The sequence below is a fragment of the Oreochromis niloticus genome, linkage group LG20 (genome assembly GCF_001858045.2).
Source record: "Oreochromis niloticus isolate F11D_XX linkage group LG20, O_niloticus_UMD_NMBU, whole genome shotgun sequence".
Classification (NCBI taxonomy): Eukaryota; Metazoa; Chordata; class Actinopteri; order Cichliformes; family Cichlidae; genus Oreochromis; species Oreochromis niloticus.
Window position 1 is genome coordinate 10,232,201 of NC_031984.2, and position 27,541 is coordinate 10,259,741.

Below are 27,541 nucleotides of genomic sequence, written 5' to 3' on the forward strand. Positions count from 1 at the left end.
TCCCAGTTTTGTTGGTCTTTATTTTGTTATCAGTAAAACAGATTTTGGCTCAAGGAAAGGCATTTTTGGCTAAATTAGTTCAGACATAAATGAAACTAAAAGACAAACTTTTTCCTTTAACAGCACCTTTTTTTTTTGTAATGCCTGAGTAAAATCCTATGAACACTTTCATTATGCCCCAACATTTTTCCCCCTTCACAAAGATAATTAACTATCATGCTAATATTTTTCTACATCATTTGGTTAAAACAAAAACACTTGAACATCCGAGTACACTGCAAAACAAAAACCTACACAGTTCACTTTCAACTAATGTCAGCATAAGATGGGGGGAAAAAAAAAAAAAAAAGAGTGTAACAAGCATGCAAAGTTAGCACCGTTGCAGTAGCACCATCAGAAATCCCAAAAGAAATGAGGTAAAAAAACAACATCCAACTTTCAGCCTCTGTTGTGTGAATATGTTGACAGTACGAAATAATTATGCGATCAAACACAGTGACTCAGGATGAAGGGTACTAAATCTTCAGTAAAACTAACATAACAAAAACTTAAACCTTACAGTATTTTAAAAACAGCACCAAATGTTCAGGTCTGCATCAGTGGTTTGTGTGAAGCATCAGCACTGATGTTACCTGATGTCGCTTTGAAACAGTGCATTTCTATTATTAGTCTCTCCATCATTTACCTGATTAATCAACAAACAGTTTGGAGAACTGAAAAACATGATTACAGTACGATTTTCTGCAGCACGACATGACGAGTGTGTTGTCCCCCCCCTCGTCCTCAGTTAGCAACATCATCATAATCCCCAAAAATTAGTGCTGGAAGTAACAATTAATCATTCTGCTGATTACACTTTCAAAACAATGAACTGTAGATTTTGAACTACAGAAAAATGTTACAAAGCATGAACACCACAGACCAGTAATTTTCCCCAGAGCTATTCAGCTTATATTTGGTTAAAAGGGAAAAAAAGAGCAATTTTAGGACCCTGAAACTGAGAACTCGCTTTAAAAAAAATAACTAAAAGAAAATAAAAATAATTCTAAACTGTCATTATTTGATTGTTAATTATTATGAATTTATTATGATCTCAGGGATAGAAAAGCACATTTGAGAAACTGAAACAATCACTGGTGATTTCTTTTTTCTTTGCTTGATACATAACCTGAACAATAGAATTAAAAAAGATTATCATGTAATTTTCTCTAGCAAATAGCTGCAGCTGTTAGGCCATGTAATTAGACATGGACCAGCAGATTAGCAGACGTTTCAGGTCCTTGTTTGAGGCTGCAGTTTTGATAAAACTTGTAAAACTTATGTCCTGGTGCAGTTTCGTGTTTACTGCTTGATGAAAATCAGAAAATATGGATGCTGAGTACAAAATACATACACAAACACTATGAAATTTAAAAAATTGCCACATAATATTGAATCTAACTATGAAACAGTTAAATGTTGCATGAAAAGTTGCACTACTGTACCCCATTTTTTTTTCTACAATGACAGTCTTATTTTACAGTTCAGCAGTTTTACACATGAACGCAGCAGATGAATTAACAGTTTTTATTTTATTTTTCTAATTAAAAATTAATAATTATTCAATTTGTTAACAATGTTTGGCAGCTAGTTGCCTCAAAGTACTTTTAGAACTTCCCCTCTGTGAATTTAAACTTTCACCATGAGGGGGCAGCATTTATCAGTGGGTGTGTTGAAATGTTTCTGGATGTGTACTTTGTACACACCCAGAAACATTACCAGGCCAGGACTGCAAATATTAGTGAACTTTGAATGGCCTACATTGTTAAATAAGGGTTACACTGACCCAGTTTACCATGCTGTGGTACAATGTGGTATTACATTAAAGTACAGCCCAGCCCCACTTCAACTCCAGTGGATATCCCTTTAACAAAATACAGATTTTGAACATAAAATCAAAGGTTGTTTCTTCAAATGATGTTAAGGGCTTTATTTAGTTTCAGAACCTATTAAACTATTCTTTAAAACACAAGAAATTAACTTTTTTACTGGCCAGAAAAGAAACCACTGGAAATAAAAAATAACCATTTAGAGGGGGGAAACCTGAAAATGAAGGTTTGAATGTTTAATAGTTATATTCTACATCATATACCTTTTTCATGTTATAAATATACCTGCCCTTTTTGTTTTACAGCAATTAAACCATAGTTACAGTCATTTAGCCATAACTATTTCCCACTTTAGTAAACACTGCATGTTCTGACAAAGTCTGACAAAGTCTGACTTGTGTGGCTTATTAAAATACTCAGCTTGTCGTCAGTAAGCAGATTCAAAATATTTTTGATCTTGTGTAAGTAAAACTCCTTAAAAAAAGACAGAATTGTAGCACAAATGCCCACTTGTGGGGTAAAAATCACCACTATTAGAAGCACCATGGTGGGATTCTTCAGACTGAGTAAAACAGTGTTTAAAGATTAAAAAATGTAAGTAAAACGCAATAAAATTCATCACAGTAAGGATTAGGTCGGACTTAAAATCCCGGCCTGGAAGGATTAAACAATAAAAACAATAAAAACATGATAAAATACAGATCACAAAGCAATAATGGTTTGTGTTCACCTGTAGCTGCAGATTTGAAACCATTGCTGAGGTAGTGAGGAGGCCTGCATCACGAAGGGAGTTCAGCGGCTCTCTGGGACCTTGGACCGGGCTCAGGGTCTACATATTTGTCTCATTTTATAAGCAAAACAGACGAAAGAACAAATTAATCCTATAGTGACTGATTTTAGGCCACGTAAGGCCAGAGGAAGAAAAGCTGAGGCAAAAGATGCGTTTAGTGTGTTTTGGCTCTGCTGTGGGTCCAGAGGGAAATATCTGGCTCTTGTATGCTTCACTGCGGACATAAAGTTACCGCTAACCGTGCATGTTATCAGTTTGAAATCGCTGACACTGAACCATAACAGGAACACTTCCTGTGCATCTTTTCACATCATACAGAGTAAAAAAAAAACCCCCAAACCCTGACTGTAGCCTGTCATACAAAAACACTGCAGTCATATTTAATTAAAAACCTAATTAAAATCAATATGTGGATTTGATAAGCGGCTATGATCTTTCCATTCATGATTAAGGTAAGCAAGGAGACTCCACTGATCCATAAAAGCCCAAAGATGGCTCGCAAACCACCTCAGCTCACTTCATGATGCAGGCCTGTGTTCTGAGCAACCTAATTTCTTAAAAGAACCAAAAAGTGTCTGTGCCTGCTGGTGGTGGAGGATCATTGATGACTGACAGGATAAAACAAAAAAGAAATGAATTCATGAACAAAATATTTCTAAAAGTCAAAGCTACATTCGGTCCTCTAAAGAGAGACCGGAGAGTTTAAACTAACTAGCAAGGCGGGGCAGGATAAGGCATCAGGTTTACCGCTCCAGCTCTGATGCAAGGATTTGCTTCACAGTGGTTATTCACATTCAAAATAATCCTTCAGCGGGGCAAACAGGTGACGAATCACAGGCACACTCCAGGAGCGACCCAGGACTTTCTGCCTTTGCATCCGGCCCATGTTGTTCACGTCAGTGTAGTGTTTGGGGAAACCAAAAATCCTAAAAAAGGAGACCACATGGAAAATGTTATATTTTACACACACAAAGCCATAATGTTAAAAATCCTCAGATTGGTGCAAATTTTTTCTGATTTGGTTTTATCACACTCCTGTTAGAGACTGTAAAAGCAAATACAGACTAACAGAGAAGAAAACACTCACTGTGCATTCTGCACAATAATAAGACACCCTTGTTTGATTCCTGTCATATGCAAACAACTGCACAGGTGATGACAGGTTGGCCTATGCAAACACAGCTGAATCCATTTCCAGTTAATGTCGGCCGACCTGTGCACACTTCCTGTTAACAGTAAAAAGGTGCAGAGTGAAACAGGGCTGTAGTTTCCAGGTTTCCCTCATCCAATCAAATTCTCCCTGGTCTTACAATTGCTGATGTCACATCAACAAACTTCCAGAATTAATTTATCTTTGATCGGACTAAAGGAACGCGGACTTTTAAAAAAGCATAATTTGACAACTTTGAAGCTCAGGGTCAGAATCAAAGATGCTGCCTTCTTTGAAGTTTACATCATTGCTCACCTGTCTGTCTCAGGACCAACTACTAAGCCCAAGTTTCATGTTTAATGCTTTAGGTTTTTAATATGAGTATATTAGAATTGGCATATCATATCTGGTCTAAAGGTAGGTACAAACTAGAAGTTATTCGCAGTGATGTGGTGACCAGACCATAGAAAGTATCAGTACAAAAAAAAAAACAAACTTCATTACAAAAAAAACAAAACCCCAAACCCTGAAAACTTAGTCGGCGGTCATTTCACTTCCTGTTGGTGGCCTTTATTTCGCAACTACGGTCGTCTGCAAGTGACCAGCTGTCAGCTGTAAAGCGATGTGTACATGCGACTCAATTGCAGTGCATGTAGCTTAATAAACATTATATGTAACTAGCGTGTACTAGTAGCAGCAGCTACACCCATGTGAGGCTGAATGGGAAGAGCTGTGTAAACTACTGCAGCACATCAACGTTTTGTGGTGGTTTATATTGTTTTGCTTTTAGAAACCATTCAGGCATGTCCTCAGTCAGATACTATCAGATGACACCCATTAAACACACAGAAATTAAGTCATAATACACTGACAGAGATAATGTCACACTGGGAACAAATCGGTAAATAATTTATTATGCTTACTGTTCCATTTCAGTGCACCACAGGTAGTCTTCCTTGCCATTCATGTCGACGGGCAGCGGTCCCATCTTCCCCTGCCTTATTGAGTTAGACTTTGTTGTGATAGTACGGACTTTGTCAAACTGCAGGGAGAAATGTCAAATTAACATTGTTGAACACAAAATAATAGTCTCACGATTACACAAAAACTAATATTTTAAATTGTTGACACACTATTAACCTAAAACTATACCCAAACTAAACATGACCAATAAAAAAAATAAAATAAAAAAATAAATGACGTTGACCTTTGCCTGGCGTCCGGATTCCAAACAATCCTGCAGAGTCACCTTGTCGTCTAGAGATGTCGCAACAGGTCTATAAGAAATCCCAGACAAGAGTGTAAACTTGCTAACTTGCCAGTTAGCTTCAGGACTTTTTAGTACCACTCAAAAGCAAACAATCAAAACGGTAGAAAAATAAATGAATTAAAAAGACATACAAATTATTTGATTATTGTGGTTGTGTTGAGGTTCTAGTTGGACATTAAAATCCTTGCTATGATCTGCAGTGAGCCAACACAAATATTTTAGCCTGTATTGGTACATACCTGTTCATGCCAGGCAGGTTTCCCCAAAAGTAGCGTGCTCTATGAGCAGGACTGACTTTTACTGCATCGATAAGAATTGGATTACACTGCAATAGAAGGCAGAAAGCATATATTAAGCATTAAAACTTAATGCAGTCTGACCCTCCACCAGACTGGTAGCAACTTTTACTTAAAGAAACATCACCTCTAGGAATCTGCAGATATCCGATTTGTCGTTGGCACTCATGAAAACCACGTTTTCAAACAACCAGAAAAACGGACGGTTGTCGTCCTCTTTCGGCCTCAACAAGGTCAGTATGCGGTAGAACTCAAAAAAGAGTCTTCCAGTACCCTCTGCAGGATCAACAGGGAAACAATTTTATTTAAAAAGATGACAAATAAACCTCTAGTGAGTCTTTATTTACTTATAGAAGTTTAGAAGTTGCATACCAAATAATCCTTTTCGAAGAGGGTTCACCATGGACAGGTCGTTACATGGACTGCCTCCAATCAGAAGATCGAAAGGACCCCATTCGGCCAGCTTTCACACACGAAGAGACACAAACTCACCATCATATACACAGAACTCAAAAAACAGGAAGGAGTTAAAATACATTTTGAGCATTCACGTGTGTCTTGCTTGTACTCACATGTTTCCTTGTAATGGTGCGAACGTCATTGACGTATTCAATCTTTCCCTCGTGCTTGACCATCCCTACAGCAATTGAATCATCACAAATCTCTGAGGCAATGTAGCGCTCGATCTTAAGGCCCAGGTCTTTGAGCACCAGATATCCTGAAATGATGTTAAAGTAAATGAAATCAAGGGAACAATTAGAAATGCACACATTTTGCCAGTTCAACACTCTTCTAGTCTTACAGTATTCAGATGATTCATATACTTGTGGGAATGTCTAATTGGAGGACTTAACACTTTCCTCTGCTTCCTGACAGATTTTCAGCTGGTTTTTAAGCCAAAAACAGGAGGATAGCTGAGGAGCTGCTCATTTTGTTCAGTTGCATTATCTAAGATCACCCTGGATACAGGTGTCAGTCACATTTATGTACGGTAATCTAGGTTATCCAAAAGATCAATGCCTCACCCCAGAACCTGAAAACAATGACTCTGAAACTAACAAATATTAACAACCAACAGAATGGTGGATGACTACCGTTAGTATTTTCACCTTTGAGTTGACTTTGACGAACTGACTACTAAGAAGTCTTTCACCTCCCAGACAGCACCATTATTGGCCCATTCAGGTCAAACGACTGACCTGATTGGTGGACAACCTGTTCAGCCACCATATTTTTAATTCATGTTAAATAAACCGTCTCCTATTACATTAATACAGATGCCAACTGAACCTTCCAAGGCTCTTCATTAGTATGCACAGACAGAGTGTAATGGGTATTGGCTGAGTTTTCCACACAATGTCATAAACTCACCTGTTGCAATGCCATCAAAAAGCGAGAGCACCTTGATTGGCCTGCGCTGATCAGCAGGAATTGAAGGGTAAACTCTGTGAGGCTCCTGTGGTAAAAAAATGGAATTGATTAACATTTAGAAAAAAATAAATGGCATAAACACACAGATTTAACTTAAAACTTCTTTGACTGGCAGAGCTTAAGAAACACTAATTTCTCACCCTCAGAGAAAAACTAAATCTGAATAGTATCCGACACTGAGGGTCTGGAGCTGATCATTAAAAACCCTCAAAGAACAGACTGCTTTCAGTAATTAAAGGTGAAAGCAGGTCCATTATTAATAAAACTAAGAAGCTTTTAATAAATAATTTCATTAAATATTTGATAATATTTGATAAACTATGCTTACACACAGCCAAAGGCAACTGTCTAACATCAAATAATTGCCCCTCTTCCAGCCCCACTTCATGCATACAGTAATATCCAAGTACTCAGAAGTAAGAAACTCCCAAGGTGAAGATGATTAGGACTTCTGGGTCACGTGTAACATTAATTTTAACTTCCAGCAAAATCCTCAAAGGCGTCGACACATCTGACCTTTAACTACCAGCTTAAAAAACCAAATCTGCAGTCACTCGTCAGCCTGCAATGCCTGGTTCATAATCAGTCACATAAGTCAGGATTAAAAGGTTTTAACCTGAGTTTAACCTAAATACACTTTAACAATTTGCATTTCGTTGAATGCGACATGATGTTAAAATTAAAAATAATAATAATAATAATTAAAAAACAACCCCCACTCCCCCCAAATATCATCATATCATGAACGCACACATACACCACAAGGTCATTTTCATTAAAATGAGTCATCCTCTAATCTGGAACAAAATCTCAGTGCTGTTAAATGTTAAATTAACTGTAATTATAGCACATGTTACCATGCTATAATTACAGTTAATATAAAAATATATATTTAAAAAATGGTACATTGACTAATTTAACATCACCTGACTCTAAAATGAAGAAAAAGATCTCTGTATGTTGGGATAAGATCAGACAGTTTGCTTATGAAAACAAAAACTGCATTTCCAATTAAAGATAAGAGCGGCACGTACAAACTCCATTGCGCTGTTGTTGGCAAAGAAGTCTTGGACCTTCACACTCCAGTCTGCCCTGAGTTTGAGGTTTCCTTCACACTGTGATGGCTTGCACATGTAGCAGCTCCACGGATCGACATCTTTCAGCTTATCAAAGGTTTCTGGGCCCACCAGGATGTTCACACAGTCCTTACAGTAGCATCTGGGAGACAATAAAAAAGAACATCAATCTCAGAAAGTTGATTCTGGTTATTTGGATGTAGCGTTTTCAGTGTGAGAAACTTTTCGGCACTCATCCAACTGATAAAGACAGAAGAGAGACTGAAGAAGTTGTTAGAGGCTGACAAAACATAAATATGAAACTCAGGGGTTTGTGAACTGATACAAAGACCTTAAGAGAGGTGAGGGGGTAGGACATGAGATAAAGGTACTTTGTGAGATAAAGGGAGAGGTTAGTGAATGACACTTTGATGTACATCTTCTCTCATTTGGTGGACTCACAGGAGTTACTCAATAGTATATACATCCACCATATTAAAAGGCAGTGGACACAACGGACCAGCTGTTGTAAGTTGTTTGTTTAAAGCACCCCAGTTTTTATTTAAAGTCTGCATAGGCTGAGTTCAGCAGACAAGTGCCACCAAAGACACATGTCCAATATCCTCAGTTTCCATGAAAACTAGTTTCTCATTACTTTTGTAATTCATCCTGACGTTATCGTGCATCACAAAAGAAAAAAAACAAGCTGACATGATGATACTCCTGGATTCAGCGATTTGGCATTCTTTATGCCACAGACAATATGATAAAAATGATTTACAAATGACATCAAACTCCCTCTTATAACCACAGAAGATAAGCCTGTTAAGCCAATGGTAGAGATTTTGACTATACAATCTTACTGCGATAGCGCATGTTGATGATGTCATCATGCTGCGGCTGTTTTGGTCGAAAGCATGGCAGCGGCTGCAAGCATGGAGCTTACAGGTGGGGAGGAGGAGGTGCTCATAAAGAAGACCGGTGCGACGTCGGTCATATGCACCTGGTTTGGGTTTAAGCAGTCGGATGTTGAGCAGAAAAATATCATCTGCAAATTATGCCGGGTGACAGTAACAGCGAAGAGAGGATATACAAGTAATTTGTTTTATCACCTTAAAACAAAGCACGTTTTGGAATCTGAGGAAAGTCAAAAACTGCGCCTTCCACAAATGCCCAGTCAGTCAAGTGGAAAGAAAAAAAGTGGCCCTACACCTAACCCTACACACCAGCAGACTGATATTTTCCAAGCCTTTTCCAAAGTCACTCCATACGAGAAAACGAATCAGCGGTGGATATCACAAATGCCATTACCGTGTACTTGTGTTGCTGTTTCTTACAGTGGAGAAAAGCGGCTTTATGATTAAGACACTCGATCCACGTTATGAGGTACCTGGTCACAAACATTTTAGCCGAACTGTAATGCCCAAAGTGTAATAAAAAAAAAAAAAGTTTTGCACAATAAATGTTCTTAAAATGGCATTCTATACTTTTTTGAAGTGTATTTATTCTTCTGCAGTGTATCTGGTGTGTGTATCCCACCCACTCTAACCAGATGCCCAGATCACCTCAGCTGGATCCATTTGACCAGCAAGAGCAGCAGTTCTCCTCCAAGCACCCAGCAAATAACTGAGCTGCTCACCCTGATGCTGAGCATTGCCACAATATACTTTCAGTCATTTAGATCATGTGACCATAGATGAAGGTTTTAATAGTCATGGCTTCACATCAAAAGCTTTGCCTTTTGGCTCAGCTCTCGTTTTATGATGACAGGACAGTACAATGTGTGTAGTGTTTGTAGTAGGTAAACAGATGTACACAGAGTGGACCACAGGAAACATTAGTGAAGCCAATGTTAGAGGTCAATTTAATGACTTCACTGCAAATATTATAAAAGCTTCCCAATGTCTAAATGCCTCTCTTCTGATTATAGTTTTCTGATTAAGAAGAAGCAACAAGGGGTTATCCAGTGTGCTTTGGGCTCTGTGAAATTCTTTCTTGTCTTCCCTCCCTGCAGGAACAATTCTGAGACCACAAAACACATTGGCAGTGTCTCTGTAGCAGGATCAAACAACAAGAACAACACAATTCTGATGAGCAAATGTGAAGTTTTAGTGGTTTAATGATGCCAGGAGGAAGACTTTAAACTACTTGCATCCTTCAAAGGATTATGGAAACTGTAGCCTGGTGCAGTCATCTCAAATTTGTCTCATGGAACAGGCCTATAAAAGTCAGAGTTTGTCATGAGCAAGTTCATGAGTCCATCATCAAGAGGTTCTCTCAGATATTTCTGTAACATTCTGATATTAATTGCTGAACTTTTTTTTTGCTTATTGAAATGTTTTTACCTAAGTGAAAGTCACATTGAGAAACCATAAATATCAATATGTTTGCGTGTGAATAAGAAAACCTGTGGAGTTTTTACCTGCAGCAGCTGGGATTGCCACACAGAATGACCTCTAAGCCTGCACAGCATATGGTGCAGTATGACTGGTAGCCGTCGTCATCGTAGCGGTACAAGGTTTCTGTGAAGTTCTCCTGTAAACAGAAGGTTGTTTTCAGATTTTAATAGAGGACATCCTTCAGTTAATGGCTAAATATCGACACAGCAGGCTGTGGCAGAAACAGAATCTTTGTGCTATTACATTACCTTGCATTTTAGACAAAGACCACCTTTAAATAATGGGTGCTGGACGTCAATATCAGTAGATCCACAAGACAAACAAAAATCTAAAGGGGAAAAAAAGAGAAGAAAGTTGTGTTTATATTAGTAGTTTTAAATCAAGTGTAATCCACATTCGCTAAAGAACTTACCTTCAATTGTTTTTCCCTTTTCTTTGACGCCTTCTATTATTGATTCTGTAATGAAATATTCACACGCAATAAAAATAATGATGGCAACATAAAATCAGTTGCTTCATTTAGTAGTTTCCTCACAAATATCTCTTTACAAGTACAAAATAAAAAAATAACATGCACCTTTGTTATAGATGATGGCGGGGACATTTCCCTTATTTTTCAAAACATATTTTCTTTTCGCCGGAGGCGGGGCGTCAGACAGAGTCGAGTCAGAGGAATGACCGTGTGGAGAAGAGTCTTTAAGAGGCAGAAAACAAAGAAAAGATTAAAAAATTGGATGTTTTTAAGAAGCATCTTTGGCACCAAGAAAAAGGAAGAAGGAAAATAAAATATGGTGCTTTATAAAGAAAGTAAGAAAGAATTAAAAATAAACAGACATACCAACAGGTATAAATCCATCAGGTCCTGTTGGCAGAAATCCTTCAAAGGCCCAGTCCAACATCAGCTTCAGCTCTTTTTCTTCACTGCCTTGAGCCTCAGGAAAAGACTTTCCACACCTCTCACCTGCCAACTGCAAATTATACATGTCATCAAAATCTGGAGTATGGTACAAGTACAACAAGGTCCAGCAGCTTGATGCTACGATACATGAAACGGTCACTCTGTTATTTAATTTCCATTGTAATAGACCATCCTGCTGCTAACCTCATAACATTCACTGACCTGAAAATAAGTAGAGTGAAAACAGACATCATTTGAAAGTGCATAATCAAATGATTCAAACACTTAACATGACACCACAGCAGCGATAATTCCTCACTTTGTACCAAGACTGATTACACAGCACAACTGTTTTTACCAACATCTGTAAGGACACATATCTGAGTCTAGCAAACACAAGTCTTCAGTGTTTTTGTAATAAAAGGTTGCTCAGTCAGTTTGTTCCATTTAGCAAATGTTTTGAAATCAAGCCATGGTTTTGATTGACCTACTGAAAGAGTAACTTCAATAGATAACCATTTATACCTATACTTGACTTGATGTAGTCTTTTCCTAAGGCCCCAGTCACACCAGTTTGGCAACCCACTGGTCACTTCGTAAAAATCTGTGCTCCATGAGCCGCTGGCAAGAGGCTTCAAGAGGGTGCATGCTGTTGTCAGTACAAAGTGCTGCACCAACCACCAACTTTGATTGGTTTGGTCATTAGCAGGTTGATCCAGTCATTCATAATTATGTGTGGAAGATTTTGACTTGTCTGCAAACACAGTCCAACTACTCCCTAAGTGGAACTGTGACGAGTACAACACAAGCCAGAAATAACGACATTTCACTTTCCAAGTAAAAGCTGCGTCTTTTGAAACGTGTTGGTTTCAGGAGGCACAACTTTCGCCTTTCCAAGCTTAGTGGTTAATTAACGAGTGCTTAAAGAGAAGTTGGTGTCTTCCATGCAACTACAGGTGACTATGGCCATCTTCTACTGACCAAAGCAAACAGTTGTTTTTGGTGCAGCACCCTCTTCCACTTTCACCAAGTGACAACCGGCAATCACTCACCAAATGGTTAGGGAATAAATAATGTTGAACCCATGGCAACATGAGGTTGCCAGGTTGCTCTTTCATGGAGCTCATGAGCATCTGATGAACTAAACCTGAAATGTCATATCAGCCTGAGATGGCTGATGAAAGTAAGATTTGTGAACTATTTCTTGAGTTTTTAAACTTTTTACCATAAGTTATTCACCATTAGAACTACATTAGTTTGGTTTAGCAACACAGACTAATATGTCTGTGAAGGTTTTTCAGTCATCATAGTCTAAGGAGCTTGGAAAGAAAAGGGTCTTTGAACAGAGGCGGTGGCTTGTGACACCAAGTGTCTGCCATCTATAATCCAGTTTTGAGATCATTTCCCAGACGCCTTAATGCCCACTCACATCCTGAGCCATTTGACCTCAGGAAACCACATGATTGGGTGGGGCAAGGTTTCACAATGAGCTCACCCGATACCTTGGCTGATTGTGACATACACCCGTCTTCATACCTTGGCTCATGTGATTAGGTAGAGGATCATTAGGGGGTTGTCCCTCTTGGGTGGACACTCCCACAGGGCTTAAATCTGGGACTCTCCACCATTTGACCCTAGAACTGAAGAAGCTTCTTGGATGAGAGGTGAAACGTCTTCATGCAACTTAAAGAAGTTGAGATGCTTTTCTTTCCAAGCTCCTTAGACAAACTAATATGAATATAATATGAAGATAAATGGCACATGAAAGACAACACAAAATATAAAGTAGTATAAAACATTTAAGACTACCTCAAGGATTTGGTAGATTGCTTTCTTGTATACGGGCAAGCTGGCAAAGGAGTTTTTGCAGAAGCACCTAGTGAAGGCAGCAAATGGCGTAAGACCCTCAGTGTATACCTGCAACAGAAAGAAAATCAGATGTAAACAAAATCTGAGAATTGTTTCTGCATCATGAGCAAATAATGCTCAGCTTACGGTTGTGCATTGTAATTCTAACCTCTGAGAACATCCCGTCTCCAAACCACTCCACCCTCCGCATACCCACAGGAGCACACTTGGTTTTCCATGCCACCACCATCCCAGGCCACCAGTTAAACCCCTTAATCTTACCCCACACCAGCACTCCTGTAAGAAACCCTTTACCATCCTGCAGCAAAAATACAAAAACAAAAGCAGATTATTCACATTTTCTTATAAACAGACACAGACACTTTATATGATTCAACTGTCAGTGTCTCTGTATGCATCTGTTGTTTGGTTTTTTGTGTTTCTTTGAAATAAAGCAGCAGTAACATTACCTGGTAGGCCGGTTTACGTCGTGCTCTGGTTGGTGTGTGTTTATTGGGCGTTGAAGAGTCTTCCGACTGGAAGTCAACCACATTTAGGTAAAAAAAGAAGTCAAAGAAGTAAAAGGTAATATATATTTTTAGAGGATGATCAGTGTCTTTAAAAGAAAAACAAAGGTTGTGACTGTAATCATATTTGAATTGCATTTGTGGCACAATGTGTTAAAATGAAGGTACAGAGCTACAAGTGTTAAGATTCATTCATTCGTTTTGTTTCATGCGTCATAATACACTCTAATATGATTATTTAAATTGAGAGTCTTTTACTGTAATTTGAATTTCAATATTATGGAAGGTTTAATAACTGGACAACATCATTCCCCTTTACCTTTTCTCTAAACTGACCTCAGGTGAACAAAGCGAATGATGAAACTGAATGAAATGAAGTTAGATGTGGGACTAGATTCTGATCAGTTTTTCCTCTCAACAATTTCTCTCCCTCAACTTTGTTAGTGCTGTGTTTTTGTTTTTAGTACTCCAAATCACAGATTTTTTTTTTCCTTTTTCAAATTAAGAGTCCTCTCCAAAATTAGCTGCTACTGACTAATTACATCTAGTTTCACTGTCAGTTATCGGAAACTGCTGGTGTTCCTTTGTGCTGAAGTTAGTCATAATGGACTTCTGCGCTTTCAAACGTTTCTTTGTCTTCCTGTTCTGCTCTGACGTTGCTAAATCTCTCAGTCTATGTGAACTTTACTTTACCAAAGTAAAAGTAAGACTTTTAAAAACCTTTGTAATTTAGGATTTCAAAGAATTGCATCAAATGTATGAGATATGAGTGACAAAATCAAACTTATCAAAAATGATACATTTTTACATTTAGCTTTTACATATGTGGAAAATATGCAACTGTTGGGCAAAGAAAAAGGAGCAGAAGAGGCTAAAAGCATGTTTAGTGGAGAGACCATGTTAGTGAGGCAAGGCTGAAATGGTTTGGACACATGCAGAGGAGGGATAGTGGATATGTTGGAAAAAGGATGTTAAAGCTGGAGCTGCCAGGCAGGAGGAAAAGCGGAAGATGGCAGACGAAGCTAGGGATAAAGTGAGATGGAAGCAGATGATCTGTGGTGACTCCTAAACGTAGCAGCTGAAAAAAGAAGAAAATTATATCTTCATGCTGAAGGTGGAAAATGAATTTCCAAGTGCCCCACCGTAATCTCACAATCAGCCGTGTCCGCACAGAAGTAATAAAAGCTGCATTTACACAGCTCTACTTCTGTCCCCACTATGCACCAGAATAGTTGAAGCAGCCAGGCCTAAAAACTTTTCTGGCAGAAATCCCCTAACAATAACATGCATACTGAATTCCTATTTATGTCTTTGAATTAAGCAATTTGAACAAAGTTAGGAACTTGAGACCAATCATGGGTGTGTATCACTATAAGCAAGGTAAGGAGGTCCATAACAGGTTAAATCTAAAAAAAAGACATCTAGTTAGCTGGCACTAATAAGAAAAGGGATCCATTTTCTAGAATCTCGGGACTGGTTTTCCCATAAAGGATCTCATACTCTCTGTTTACATTCATCCTGTAATTTATTGCCATCTTTTGGCTATTGTTTCTGGATGGAAGCTACCTTGAATTTGTTGTTTCTGTAATTTTCGTGGTCATGTCCCGTTTCCTGTTGTCAAAGGCCCATTCTTAGAAAACTAAAAGTGGAAAGCAGCACTTTTTGCAAGTTCTGACATGCAGAGCGTAGGTAAACTCTTACAGCAGACTAACAGGAGACAAGTGTGCTAGTCAAACTGCCACCGGCTCAGCTTCCCCTGCTCTGTCAATAGTAACACCGCATGTATCTAACACACAGATCTCTAAGGGAATTAAGCATCTACAAGACACCAGCAGAAAGCAAACAAGCAAAATGTACTCAAGGATGCAGTTTGAAGCAGATTTTTATCATTCCTTCAGCACATTAACGAGGAAGACGCTCACATTTCAGATTAGAAGACGATCAACTCCTTGTTCAAGCGAGAACATTTTTTATTCAGTATTATCAATACTCAGATAATTTCGCTCTTACTCAAGTAGATATTTTTGTCAACTAATGTCTGATGTTTTATTACTTTTGAAATTTTAAAATCAAGAAGCTCAAACATTGTTTGTTTTTTTGTTCATTTTTAAATTCTAGCATTTTATGGCCCAGTGGTATTTTGGTAGTATACTCGAGTACACCTACCACATCATCTTGGGACCCCAGTTCATTTTTGCTGTCCTTATCAAGACCTATGGGTTTGGACCAGGTGTTATCACCAGCCTGAAACACTGTACGGGCCTTTGGCTTCTGGCGCAAGCTGCTCTCCCAGCCAAAATTTCCCCTAATGGTCCCCTGAGAGACAGCATTGTCATTACACACAAAAAACATGCACATGCAAATGTTAACCAAAACACACGCACACACACGCCTTCATATAGGCAAACTCCACTTCATCTTCCTCATTATGGAAACTATGAAGGGCAACAGGGTGTTAGTACATGAAAGGGACTTAAGAGAGAAATGCAAAAATAAAACGTTCAGCTATTATATCACATTTTAAACTTCACATAATTTACCATTCAAAGGCTGAATAGCCACATCATCTGCCCATAAGTCTAAAATGTTTTAGAGCAGTAGATCAGAAAGCAGAGGATTAACAGAGAGAAAAAAATCTTTTACCTCTTTCCATAAGGCACCATTCACTCCAAGTTTATTTTCATATCCATCACCTGGCTCTTTGGAAACAGTATTATATTATTGGTTTTTTTAGTGCACTGCAATCTACAAAATAAACAACATGATATTTTAAAATGTTGTACATCAGGCAGATATAACTGTAGAGTTTTTTCCCTTTACCTATTTTTGTAAGGCGGACTTCACATGGTTTCACTTTCAAAGGAAGGCCATTCTGACCTAGAACATGAATGCGCAGAGTTAAATATGCAATCACTCTCACTCAACTTCTTTTACATTTAAATCAGATCATCTCAAAGCTGCAGAGGAAAAAAACCACATCAAAACTTTTGTGTTGTTGGTGTTGTTTAATTGTTTCAACTATTAGTCAGGGACCGTGTCTGGACACCAGCTGTATTTGTAAATGCTAGAAAGGTCCAGTCTGCTTTGATACCAGATCAGAAGAGTTCAAAATAAGGAGAAATGCTCATTTGTTTTTTCCTTATAATACATCTCCGCCCAGCTTCCTGGAGACCATATCAGAAATATGTTGTAAAACCGGTTTGTGGGTTACTCTTGTTTGTTCTTTGTATGTCTACCAGTCTACCAGAGAGAACAGGGAAGTTAAACGTACGAAAAGCTGAAGTGAAACCAAGTGTGGGGAAAAAGTATCCACTGCAGGCACTCTCCATACTTTCCACACTGTATGTTTTGATGTATTTTCAGACCTCTTCAATTCCCTCTAAACTCCACAAATTAAGCATAAGAAGCAGTAGTAGTAATACCACCTTTTCCATGTTATCAAGGGCTATACCAAATTATTATGATCATCTCATGCATGAAAGGTTATTTGTTTATGAGGTTATCATTTAAAACTCAAATTAGGTGGAAATTTAACACGCTCTTCTTACCTCGTGTACGAACTTGATAGTTCTTGCTGCTGTCAGAGAAATTGTCAGACGTAACATCCAACTCACTTTCTGTCAAGGCTTCACTGTCAGAGACTCCACGAACATGATCATTCTGCAAGGCCTTAAAAACAACATAAAGATGGTATCAAGTGAAAAAAATTAAAAGGAAACACAAGTAGATTTTGCACCTTTATTATTTCAGTGTCACATTGTTATGCTGGCATAGTAAAGGTTTTGTTTGTAGGTCCTTTTAACCCAGATATTTCCCTCCTAATTCTTAACTTTTATTTATATATTTTAGTGCTGTCAGCGTTAATCTCTTTAAAATGACATTAACGCCATAACTGCATTAATGCAGCAAATGTCAGTTAACGAGTTACCGCGGATTGCCCTGTGTGTGGGGCTGGACGGCGTCAATGCGTTAACGCAATGCGTTAACAGCCCCATGCACGGGGCGATCCGCGGTAACTCGTTAACTGACATTTGCTATATTAATGCAGTTATGGCGTTAATGTCATTTTAAAGAAATTAACGCTGACAGTACTAATTTATTTCTCTTCAATCTATCAATTTATCTGACCTAAAGTTGTGATGCCACTGGGCTAAGCAGGTTACTGCTGACATCCTTTTCCACAGCTATGTTTTTCAGTTCCTTCTGGGCGATCCAGAGTTGTGACAGAGCCACACAAGCTATAATGTCTCCTCAGAATTCTGGCTCTACCCTGGGATCTCCTCCCAGTTTGTCTGGAAACCTCCAAATGGAGGCTTCCTCCTGATCAGATACATGGCTGAGTCCTTTTGTTTCAAAGGAGCAGTGATTCTACTCCTCTGAATCAAACCTTTGAATCTAGTTTGATTTGATAGTGTTTTAATTCTTGGGGATTTTACCATTTCAACAGTTTTTTTAGTCAAAGGCCCCACTCATGAATGTGGCCACACACTGGACTGACGTTTTATCGTTTCATTTGCATCTCTGTGATATTCAAATTTATGCTCTAAACTCTTCTCACCATATGCCTTTCAAAATTGAAACTTCTGCACCCAGAGAACCTGTCAAACCTCTTTGCCTGCATGTAGATCCCGCATGATTATTTCTGCTACGACTGGACATTTTTATTGCGTATCAGAACACTAATCTTGCCCTGTCTTTGGACAGGTATCTCCCTCAGTTGCCTTCTGTTCATCTGTTTACTTTCCTACTCTACTTGAGTAAATATCCTGTCCTCTTAAAATAAGTCACTCAGGCTACTGGAAGGATTTGTAGCGGAGCTGATAGGAAATTAAGATTTCCTTTGATATGTTAAAGGAAGCTCTAACAAAAAGATCAAACTTGATTAAATATCATCTCTAACAACTGCCATACACCCCACATTTGATTTAACACTAGTAATGCCATTATCAGTCCCTCATCCACTAATTCCAGAGAGTCCAGCTGTATGTGAAAAGTTTTTACTCTGATCTCTGGTCAGTGTTTGCTGTTTTTAAATGTACCTATAAATAGTGTGAGGTGAAACTCATTTCAGCCATTTCTATTTGCTACTTTATTCTGTCACAACCCAGAGCTTATAATCACAGGCCAGCTCTACCTTCACCACAACAATAGGTACAACACCCGCATTACTGCAGCAGTGCACAGGTAAAGTGGGTGCAGCACCAATGTGCCATTCAGTCGCTTTCTCGTCACTGTAAACAAGACCTGGAGATATTCAAAATCATCTCTTGAGACACCAACTCTTACCCTAAACCCAGAGGAAGCAATCCACCATTTTTTCTTAATCACATATACTGTTTCAACTGTTTAATGTTTACTTGTTGTGCAGAACTTCAGTTAACATTTGTTGTGTTTAAATGTCTATATGAACAAACTTAACTGACTAAACATTCACATACCTGAGTAAAAACCTGCTGCGCATCCAGCGGAGGACATGGGAAAGACAAAAGGATCAAAAGAAGCTTCCTGAAGATCGAGGCTGGCTTGGTGTCATTCATTATGTTTTCCAGTGAAACCACAGCTGCGCTGTCCTTCCCTCCATCCTCGGCCTCTTTCTCCTGAGCCTTCTGATACTCAAGGAATTCATTCGTGAGCTGTTTGACTTCCTCAGGGGAGTTGCAGATTCCCAGCTTGGTGCCCAGCTCCCCGACTGTTTCCTCTGTCACTTTCAGCCTGCTCTGTGGGTTCAGCAGCTGAGCGATGCTCTTCAGCACTGAGTCATTTAAAGGCAGCTCCTCTGCGATACAACCAGTGAGTGCAATATAAAATGATAATACGTCCTCCTGTAATAGTGGCAGTGCCTCAGCAGCTTCAGATGTTTTCAGAAAGTCTTCCACAGTTTTTTTACCCAGACAGAGTTCAGAGGTTGGCAGGTGAAAGTTCTTGTTCTTAAGAATTTGGACATCACGTTCAATGAGGAAACGATCAGCAGCCTGTGGACTGAGGAAGTAGGAGGTGTAAATGGAAATCAGACTATTGGCTTCTGCTAGAATAAGCTCAATATTAGTACCAGAAGCTTCCTGTGTTTTCCTTTGAAAACTGTGCAGAGGCTCTAAGGCCTGCTGCAGGAACATAAACATTGCCTTAACTCTGGGATCCTTAAGCTGAGAACAGATGGACTTGGTCTTCTCATCTTCATTGCAAGAACTAAAGTACAGTGTGAGATCGGTCCACATTTCCAATATTTTTGTGACCAACAGACAAACTCTAAAGCAGCTGGTGTTGGTGTGAAGTGATGCGCTGTCATTGCTGACATCTGAGTCAAAAAGATCTTTGAGGTTTTCATTCTTTGTAGAGCAGGCGGAGTAGTGTTCATGGAGGTCTACCATCAGTTCTTGAGCCTGATTGGAGAGCTCCTTGATGGCAGCACGACAAGCAGCATCAGCGATGGTGTACAGGCCTCCTAAGGCTACGATGTTTGCGTTGAATTCCCTGAGTTTAGAACAGATTTCCTCTGTGGCTGAACCATTGCCAGTTAGATAAACGGCAGCGAGATTATCTGTGGATAGCCCAAATTTCTTCAAGCTATCCACAACTGCTGCTGCATACTGATCTCCTGCACTGTCCCCTGCCTGAAGAGCATCCAGAAATCTGATGCGGCGACTAGAGGCTTCAACATCAAAAAACCCAACAAGCAACACAGAGACTGCTTCATCTTTTCCTACAGGTACCCCTCCATAAATGTATAAACAATAAGGAGTGTTTTCACAGGCAGATATGATATCTTTGGGGTACTGTGATCCCAGCTTACAGCGTGCAAAATGTCTAGATCCCTGCTGACCTTTAGCAGATCCAGTGTAACAGTGATTGTAAATAAACTGGAGAGCTTCATCACTGCAAGGCAGCGACTCAGTGACCTGTGTTCTTGGACCACATCTTTTCTTCGCAGCCCTTTTCCTGTGTTTGGTTGTTTCCACGTGGCGCTTAAGTTCAAAAAAGCCTTTGTTAATAGTGCTAAGGTCAGTACCACAAGAGGAACAGTAGGTATAGTTGTCTCCGCGAGGACTGCGGTCAGCCCAAGCAAAAACATCTTTCCACTTCTCGCTGTAAGGAAACCTTTTAGTCGTTTTGCTGTTTTCTTCCGTGTCAGACTCTTTAGATCTCTCTGGTAAAATAAGAGAAAACAAAAACATCACAGCAGATGTGCTATAACTGTGGTCCTCAAAACACATTACAGCGAATTATTCCTTTACCAAAGTGAAAGAAAATCTTGCATGACAATTACCTGACTTAGGAGACACCAAAATAGGGCTGATATCACAGCTGTCACGAGCTTTCACAGGGTCGTAATCATTACTTTTCACATTTTCTGTGTAGAAGCTCTTGAACCACTTGAGGAACTTAAAGTTGCTGTTAAAATCCCCTTTTATGAGCTTCTCAACTGGAATTTTCTGTATCAGGACAAAGAAGACAAAATAACATTTATAAACACTCATTGTAACTCATTACTGAATAAAGTTTTCTTCAAAAGATGGATATCCACTGTTATACTTACAAGGAAATTCACATTTTCTTTCATACCTAGTAATTATTATTATTATTATTATTATTATTAAAAATATTGATGTTTGTGGCATAAGCATAAACAAATAAACAGTTTTAAAAATTATTTTATGTTACTGATATAACATGCTAAGCATTTAGTAAATGTGTATCTTTACATTTTTGGAAAGTTAGACCTTCAATATTTCTGCATATATAAATTTTAAATTTGTAAGCAGAGTGCAAACAAATTTAGGTAAGAAAGTAGTGATGACCTGCTGATTTGTAGACACAGTGTAAAGACATTAATAGGTAATGACAATGAGAAATTAATAACAAAATGTATTAAAACAAATGCACGAGCTAAGAAACTTTAATGCTATTCCAGTAGACAACTAATGCATATCTACCTTTGTGATACCATTTGTGCTGAAGGCCTCATGGAGTATACTGAAATTGTGCTTACAGTCGTCCTCACTTTGTGCATCAAACTTCACCTTGGTCATGTCAACAGATCCAGGAAAAACACAGTCCATCATCTGACAGTGGCACGCACCTATCAGATCACACACATAGACAAGTTATGTTAACTGAGGGAGAATCATTGTTGTTGTTTTTTTTTTTAAAAAACTACATGGTCCACACCAGTTATTCTAGCAAAAACAGGCTATTTTTATTTATTGAACAACACTTTATCATCAGCATCTCAGTAACCAATACATGTACACTGTGTTCTCCGGAGCTGCTTCAAAATATGACATAAACAGTTTAACTTAACAGACACATTAAGGCCAGTAAAAGCTTGGGTTGGCGGGGTTACAGAGCTGTTCAGTCTCTCATTTGCAACTCACTAAAGTCTAAAATTAATGTTACAACCCAGTACAGCGGCAAAATGTGTAGGAGACATGCCAGTCCATTATTAACACACTTACATGTAAATATATAAGCTGCCGAGCTTAATTGTTTCCAGTGATTAAGGACCCTGGAATGTACTTAACACATTTTTTGCTCATTACTGACTTCGAGGCTTTTCTCTCCACCTGCTGGTAACGCAATTTCTGCATGCATGTTTTTTGGAAAGGCAAAGCGTGGAATGGACATGGTGGACCGGCACGTCTATTACATTTTGCTGTGATATCGAGTTGAATGTTATTAAAGTGGGCTAAGCCAAATGCATAGAAATGCATTGGACTATTCATACTAATGAATCACCTGAACCCATCTCCTCCACATTTTTGAAGTTTGTCTTCAGGAGACTGTTGATCCATTTCAAATAAAAATTTTCATCAGTGAAGGAGTCTGAGGTCCTGACCACTGTGCTCTCCATCTTGCAGCTCTCTAGAAAAACAAAACAAAAAACACAAAATACATTTGGATTACGCCAGAGAAAATATTAACATTAAAACTGTTATAGTATTTCATGGCTATAATACTTATATTCTTTCTATATACACATTTACCATATACCATAAGTAAAACCAGAGACATAAACAGAGACATGGAACTCAAAGAATCTTGAGCTTAAAGCTACAGGAGAGTTTAGCAGAAGTATTCCTTCCAGAGAATAAGATTTCTTAAAAACAACAACAACAACATATTAATAGGCACAATGTGATACAGACGTGTTTTTTTAATCTTCTGACTTTACTGTTGATTCCAAAAGTACAATATTTATTTTAAATTTCCATTGCTTTATGATTTATTTTGCTTCATTATATCATAACTATATTACTTTATAATTATTTAAATGTATTCTTTCATTTCGTGTTTATTTTACCTTCAATTTTTAAAATATATGTGTTGTCAGACTGCACTTTAATTTATTGCACTTTATCCTACTTAAGCTATTTTGTTAGAGGCTGTTTGCCTCAATTGGGCTACCGGATAACTTAGCCGCTAGCTAAATTAGCAAGTTAGCCGTTAGTGGGGGTAGCCGCTGCGACAGAAGCCGCACAGATGTTTCGTGAATGCTTTGCTTCTCTCCGTGTTTTTATCGGTAGGACGTCTCGATTGCAGAGACGTGTCTGTTGGAGCACACTGTTAAGTCAATCTTAAGCCTCTCCGAAGATGCAGTCATTTGATTTAATCTGACTGCACCTGAACATGTCGGCTTCGTGTTTGAATGAGCTCACTTTCCCCTCAAAGTCCGACCCTCCACTTTCAACAAGGCGAAAGTCTGAATGACCCGGTCATAACAAGAAACACGGCGCACAATATTTAATATTCATGTAAAAAGACTGCGCGTGCTTTGACAGCAGCAGGTATGCACAATAACACTTTATACAACTGACTCGTTTTCTTACCTACAATACAATCACACACAATACTGGGCCAGCGAGCAACAACGTCATCTACACACAAGGGTGAGAGGGTGACGGTGCCACACGCGCAATCAAGTGCCAGGGTGGCTTTCAATCATTGCTAAAAAGTGATAACCTACTCCCACCTTGACGGACCGCTGACGCTAATGAGCTTAGACTTTTGGGAAAAACAAAAACACAAAAAAACTAGGGCCACTTCACACATCATTAGAACAAACGTGTTATGAACGAAACCTAACCTCAACTAAAATGAACGAACTACGCATATGTGTTGAGCCCAAGATAGTGGTTTTACAACTTGAGCACACAAGACGATGATCTTGTGATGATCCTACAATCTACTACTGGAATTCGGAAATCGCAATGCATTCTGGGACGTCGCCCGCCGCCATGATGTTGTTCACGCAAAACCAAAACAAAGGTAGATGCAAACAGATTATGAAGATTTTGGTCTTTCAGTTATGTAAATCAGTTTACATTTTTATTTCATAACATAACACTGCATACACATTTATAAAGCATAAAGTTGTACGCAGTATTTAATATTTAATTAATATACTTGCATGCTCTACCTTGTACTTAATTACACATTGAATCTTAAAAAATAAAAGCGATTCAGACATTAAGTAATTTTAATGCCGTATTTTTTTTACTATGACACTTCATTGTCTGGTGCATAAGTAGTTTCTCTGTTGAATAATGGACTGCATTGGTGACATCATGAGCCCAAGATCATGCTAGGTTCTAGTTAAATCGGAGGCCTGATGTCAGAACACTGGAGTGAAAGCACTCTGCCAGATGTCAGTAGATTGCAAATTGCAGTCAACAGTTCTCTTTTCTTACCCTTCCAAATTAAAGTGCATAATCCTAGCTACAGTGGCTGTTGTAGGACAAGAGATTTTTTAAAAATGATTTTAGACTGTGTCTATGCCCATCTTGTTTCCATTAAAGTATGGGCTCAGTCCACTGTTTACCTCAGCTGACAATGTTGGGATAAAGGTCTCCACTCTTATTTACTCAATAGGAGGCTATAAAACTTGGTGAAAGGAATCAGACACAGGTCAGTGAGTCAGAAGCTCACTAGTGACCAATGACAGTGATACTGACATACCATTTACCATTAATTATAAGTTTTGACTGCATGTTGGAAGATATAAATATACATATTGTGTAAATATAAGTACAGAATCCCTTTTTCAAATTAATAACCGTAAATCCATCGCTGATGTTAACTCACAAGCCGCAGCTTAGTTTTACCTGAAACTATCATACCATAATAAAAATTCCTGGAAAGTTATATGCGGCCCTTGTTTACTATCTAAACAAGTGCGGAACCTAGTAACACCTTTGTTGTTTTAATCCACTGCTTTTTAATGCATATATAAAAAAATGCAACAAAGCAATACAGAGAGAACAACAGCCTATTTTCTTTATCGTTGATTCTTTGTAGTATATACTCTGTAATATATTATTTGTAACACTGTTTTTGTTTGTATTTGTATTTGTACACCATGTATACTTTTCAGCTAAATTATTTATATACTACTAACATATGGTCTGTGCAGTGATCTCAGGTTTGTTCTTCTTTAAAAAAGAAAACTTTCATCATGTCATGTTAGTGCCATAGCTGGTGTTTAACCCTTGATGACAGACAGGGAAGGAGGGGGCAGTGAGTGAGACCAGGCTACTTGATTAGCTTTCTAATCTATTGTTTGTCTGTCTGTGGAAGATAGAAGCTGATGCTTTCCTGACATTTACATTTAATTGTTTTCATCTTGTCGTGTGTACATTCAAACGGTAAACGATGTACAAGCTGAGTGCTGCTGGATATTTGAGCCATGTTGCTGCTGATAACCCCCCTTCTTTCCTTCAATGTATAGAAGTCTCGCGTTGTTATCCATTTTTTTTTCCCGCGAACGACCCAGTGCAGAAAACTTTCACTGTCTGAGAAACTTGAGCTTTAACGTGCAATCCTCTTACTTTCGCTTTATGCACTCGGAAAGCAAATATGTTCGTGTAGTGACTAACAGGCTGACCGGTTTTCCGTTCAGTAGTCTGGATTTGTTTTCTAACATTTTGGCTAAGCATGCATCGTACTGCACCTAAAGCCTGGCTCATTGTTTTGTTACATTATAGCAAATGGTTATGAAATAAGTTAAAATCACACACAGGTGTAAGGAAAATGCAATTACAACCGAGTGTGACTACATTAACCGGAATTAAGAAAATCTAATCGAAGGAAATTTGAGCTCTGATAGTAAGTCAAAAACCTCCAAGCTGGTGTTTCCTCGGGATGGCACAAGCCGGTCTTTGTGTTGTGAGGAGCCAGAGTGCTGGATTTCCAAAAACCGAAACAATAAAGACACTAAGAGCCCTAACCTCTTTGTTCGGTAAGGTCCGAAATGAACAGAAACGGCGTGTTTTTGTATAAATAAAACAAATTATGGGTAACTTACCTCCACTGTTCCCCGTAAGCACAGACTCACAGCGCTTGCTTCAGCATATTCTCCATATGTAGACCTGCCCTGTTAGTCGTCCATTGGCCAGCCACAGGGAGGAGTCCCGGCTAGACCCTATCAACGGGTCTCGATAGTGTTTTTCGACTTTAACGTAAACACTAGCGCCTAGCACAGGCCGAGCAAAGCACGGAGGACTATAATTGTTCGAAATTGGTCGCCATATCTCTAAGTAGCGAACTCCGCCCTGTGCGCTAAAATAATTATCCCCACCTAAAGTTAAACTTACAATAAAAATAAAAATTAGACCTACCCTTCCCCACAGGAAAATAAAGTAAGATAAAAAACAAAACTGCTGGTCTCGACTCTTCGATCTCCTTTGTTGCTTCGTCAAATTAAGGCTCGTTAGCTATACTGGCCAGTGTAACCAAACATACTGTAACCGGCATTCAGGCCAACATCACTGAACCCTACTTAAAAGTAGCACAATTTCCATACAACTCTAGGTCAATTTAGGAATAACCATCCTCAAGATCAAAAGCCAACGAGCTGTCCGAAAAAGTCGATGTGACCGACAAAATGTGTATGCTAGCAAACATCAACGGTGAAGTTTTCATTATTTTCATTTATAACTGCAGTGACCGGGGAAATGTCGTGAACTATTACATGTACCTATTTGACGACGCTCCTTTTAAAATTTGTATTGTTCCTTTTAAAATAAATAACAACTGTAACAGAGGTTTAAAAAATATCTGAAACATAACACTAAATTTGGGATAAAGGTGCTTTCTTCTACATGGCCGGTAGGGCTAGCTCGACAGCGAGTTGGTTCGAATCTAATATGACTCTAAACATAAAGCAATGGCGGATGTTTAATCGCGGTTTGCCTATCGGGTCTCTTTTCACCGTGTTGAATGACTGAGTAATGGCGGCCCAGCAGATGGAAGAGCATAGGCACTGCGAGATGTGGTTAAGCCATTTTTTTAAATCAAGTATTTTAACCCCCAAAACATTTTTTTTAACCTGAACAACCCAGGGGGAAAAAGCCGAACGCGCATTTTAACCGCCCGACATACTAATACACCAACCATAATGGCACAGGCGCTTTGTTTCTGCACTCACAAAGGTAGGAACATTAAATATGGCTCTGCTCGGCTCACCTAACCTCCACAGTGAGAATGTAACAATCAGCCATAAGACACGCTGTACATGAGTTCTGCAAGTATCTGCCTGTACAAAGCAGTCTAACATCACCAGGCGTATCTGTGTTTGACAGATATAGCAGACTTAAAATACCTTCCACTAACAACGTGTGTGGCCATTTTGTTTCTTCCCGGTGGCAGATGTGAAGTCATTACACCATCTCTGCTAGTCCTAATTACCAGTTTGATGGTATATACGCCAAAAACAAAAATGGTAGTGGCCGTTTTGTTTCATCCTCATCAAGTCATATTTGTGTTAATAGGACAGAGCTAATTATTTTTCATTAATGAAAAATAAATATACTTATTTACACAGTATGACTATTGTGCATGCTCTCTCCTCTACATCAGTGGTTCCCAAACCCTTCATGTGTGCAAACACCACACAAACAGTTTAGGGAATAGCTCAGTTTTGTTGTTGATCTTTCTAACACTCTTTAACCCCCTGGGTTTGTTCAAAATCACTACCCTTTTAGCTTGTTCGTGGCCAAAAGTGGCCACCAGCAGAT

The 27,541-nt window shown here is 38.8% G+C and overlaps 1 protein-coding gene across 4 annotated transcripts; it reads right to left on the bottom strand.

Moving 5' to 3' along the window:
• Nucleotides 1-27,298, bottom strand: dnmt3ba (DNA (cytosine-5-)-methyltransferase 3 beta, duplicate a). Of its 4 annotated transcripts, none has more exons than XM_025901732.1 (26): nt 27,127-27,298; nt 22,266-22,391; nt 21,464-21,609; nt 20,797-20,962; nt 18,971-20,676; nt 17,081-17,201; nt 16,353-16,409; nt 16,176-16,231; nt 15,699-15,848; nt 13,476-13,541; nt 13,175-13,324; nt 12,967-13,074; nt 11,098-11,227; nt 10,837-10,953; nt 10,672-10,716; nt 10,508-10,587; nt 10,283-10,395; nt 7,840-8,023; nt 6,746-6,830; nt 5,947-6,092; nt 5,747-5,837; nt 5,502-5,650; nt 5,318-5,403; nt 5,016-5,085; nt 4,732-4,850; nt 1-3,584 (listed from the first exon to the last, which is right to left on the bottom strand). In XM_025901732.1, the coding sequence occupies exons 2-26, from the start codon at nt 22,378-22,380 to the stop codon at nt 3,443-3,445; spliced, it is 4,398 nt and encodes a 1,465-aa protein (XP_025757517.1). In that variant the 5' UTR covers nt 22,381-22,391; nt 27,127-27,298; the 3' UTR covers nt 1-3,442. The 4 variants fall into 4 exon arrangements, with proteins under 4 accessions (XP_025757517.1, XP_005448535.1, XP_025757516.1 ...); XM_005448478.4 differs by lacking the exon at nt 27,127-27,298 and adding an exon at nt 25,831-27,109; XM_025901731.1 differs by lacking the exon at nt 27,127-27,298 and adding an exon at nt 23,357-23,740.
• Between the last annotated feature and the right edge of the window lie 243 nt (nt 27,299-27,541).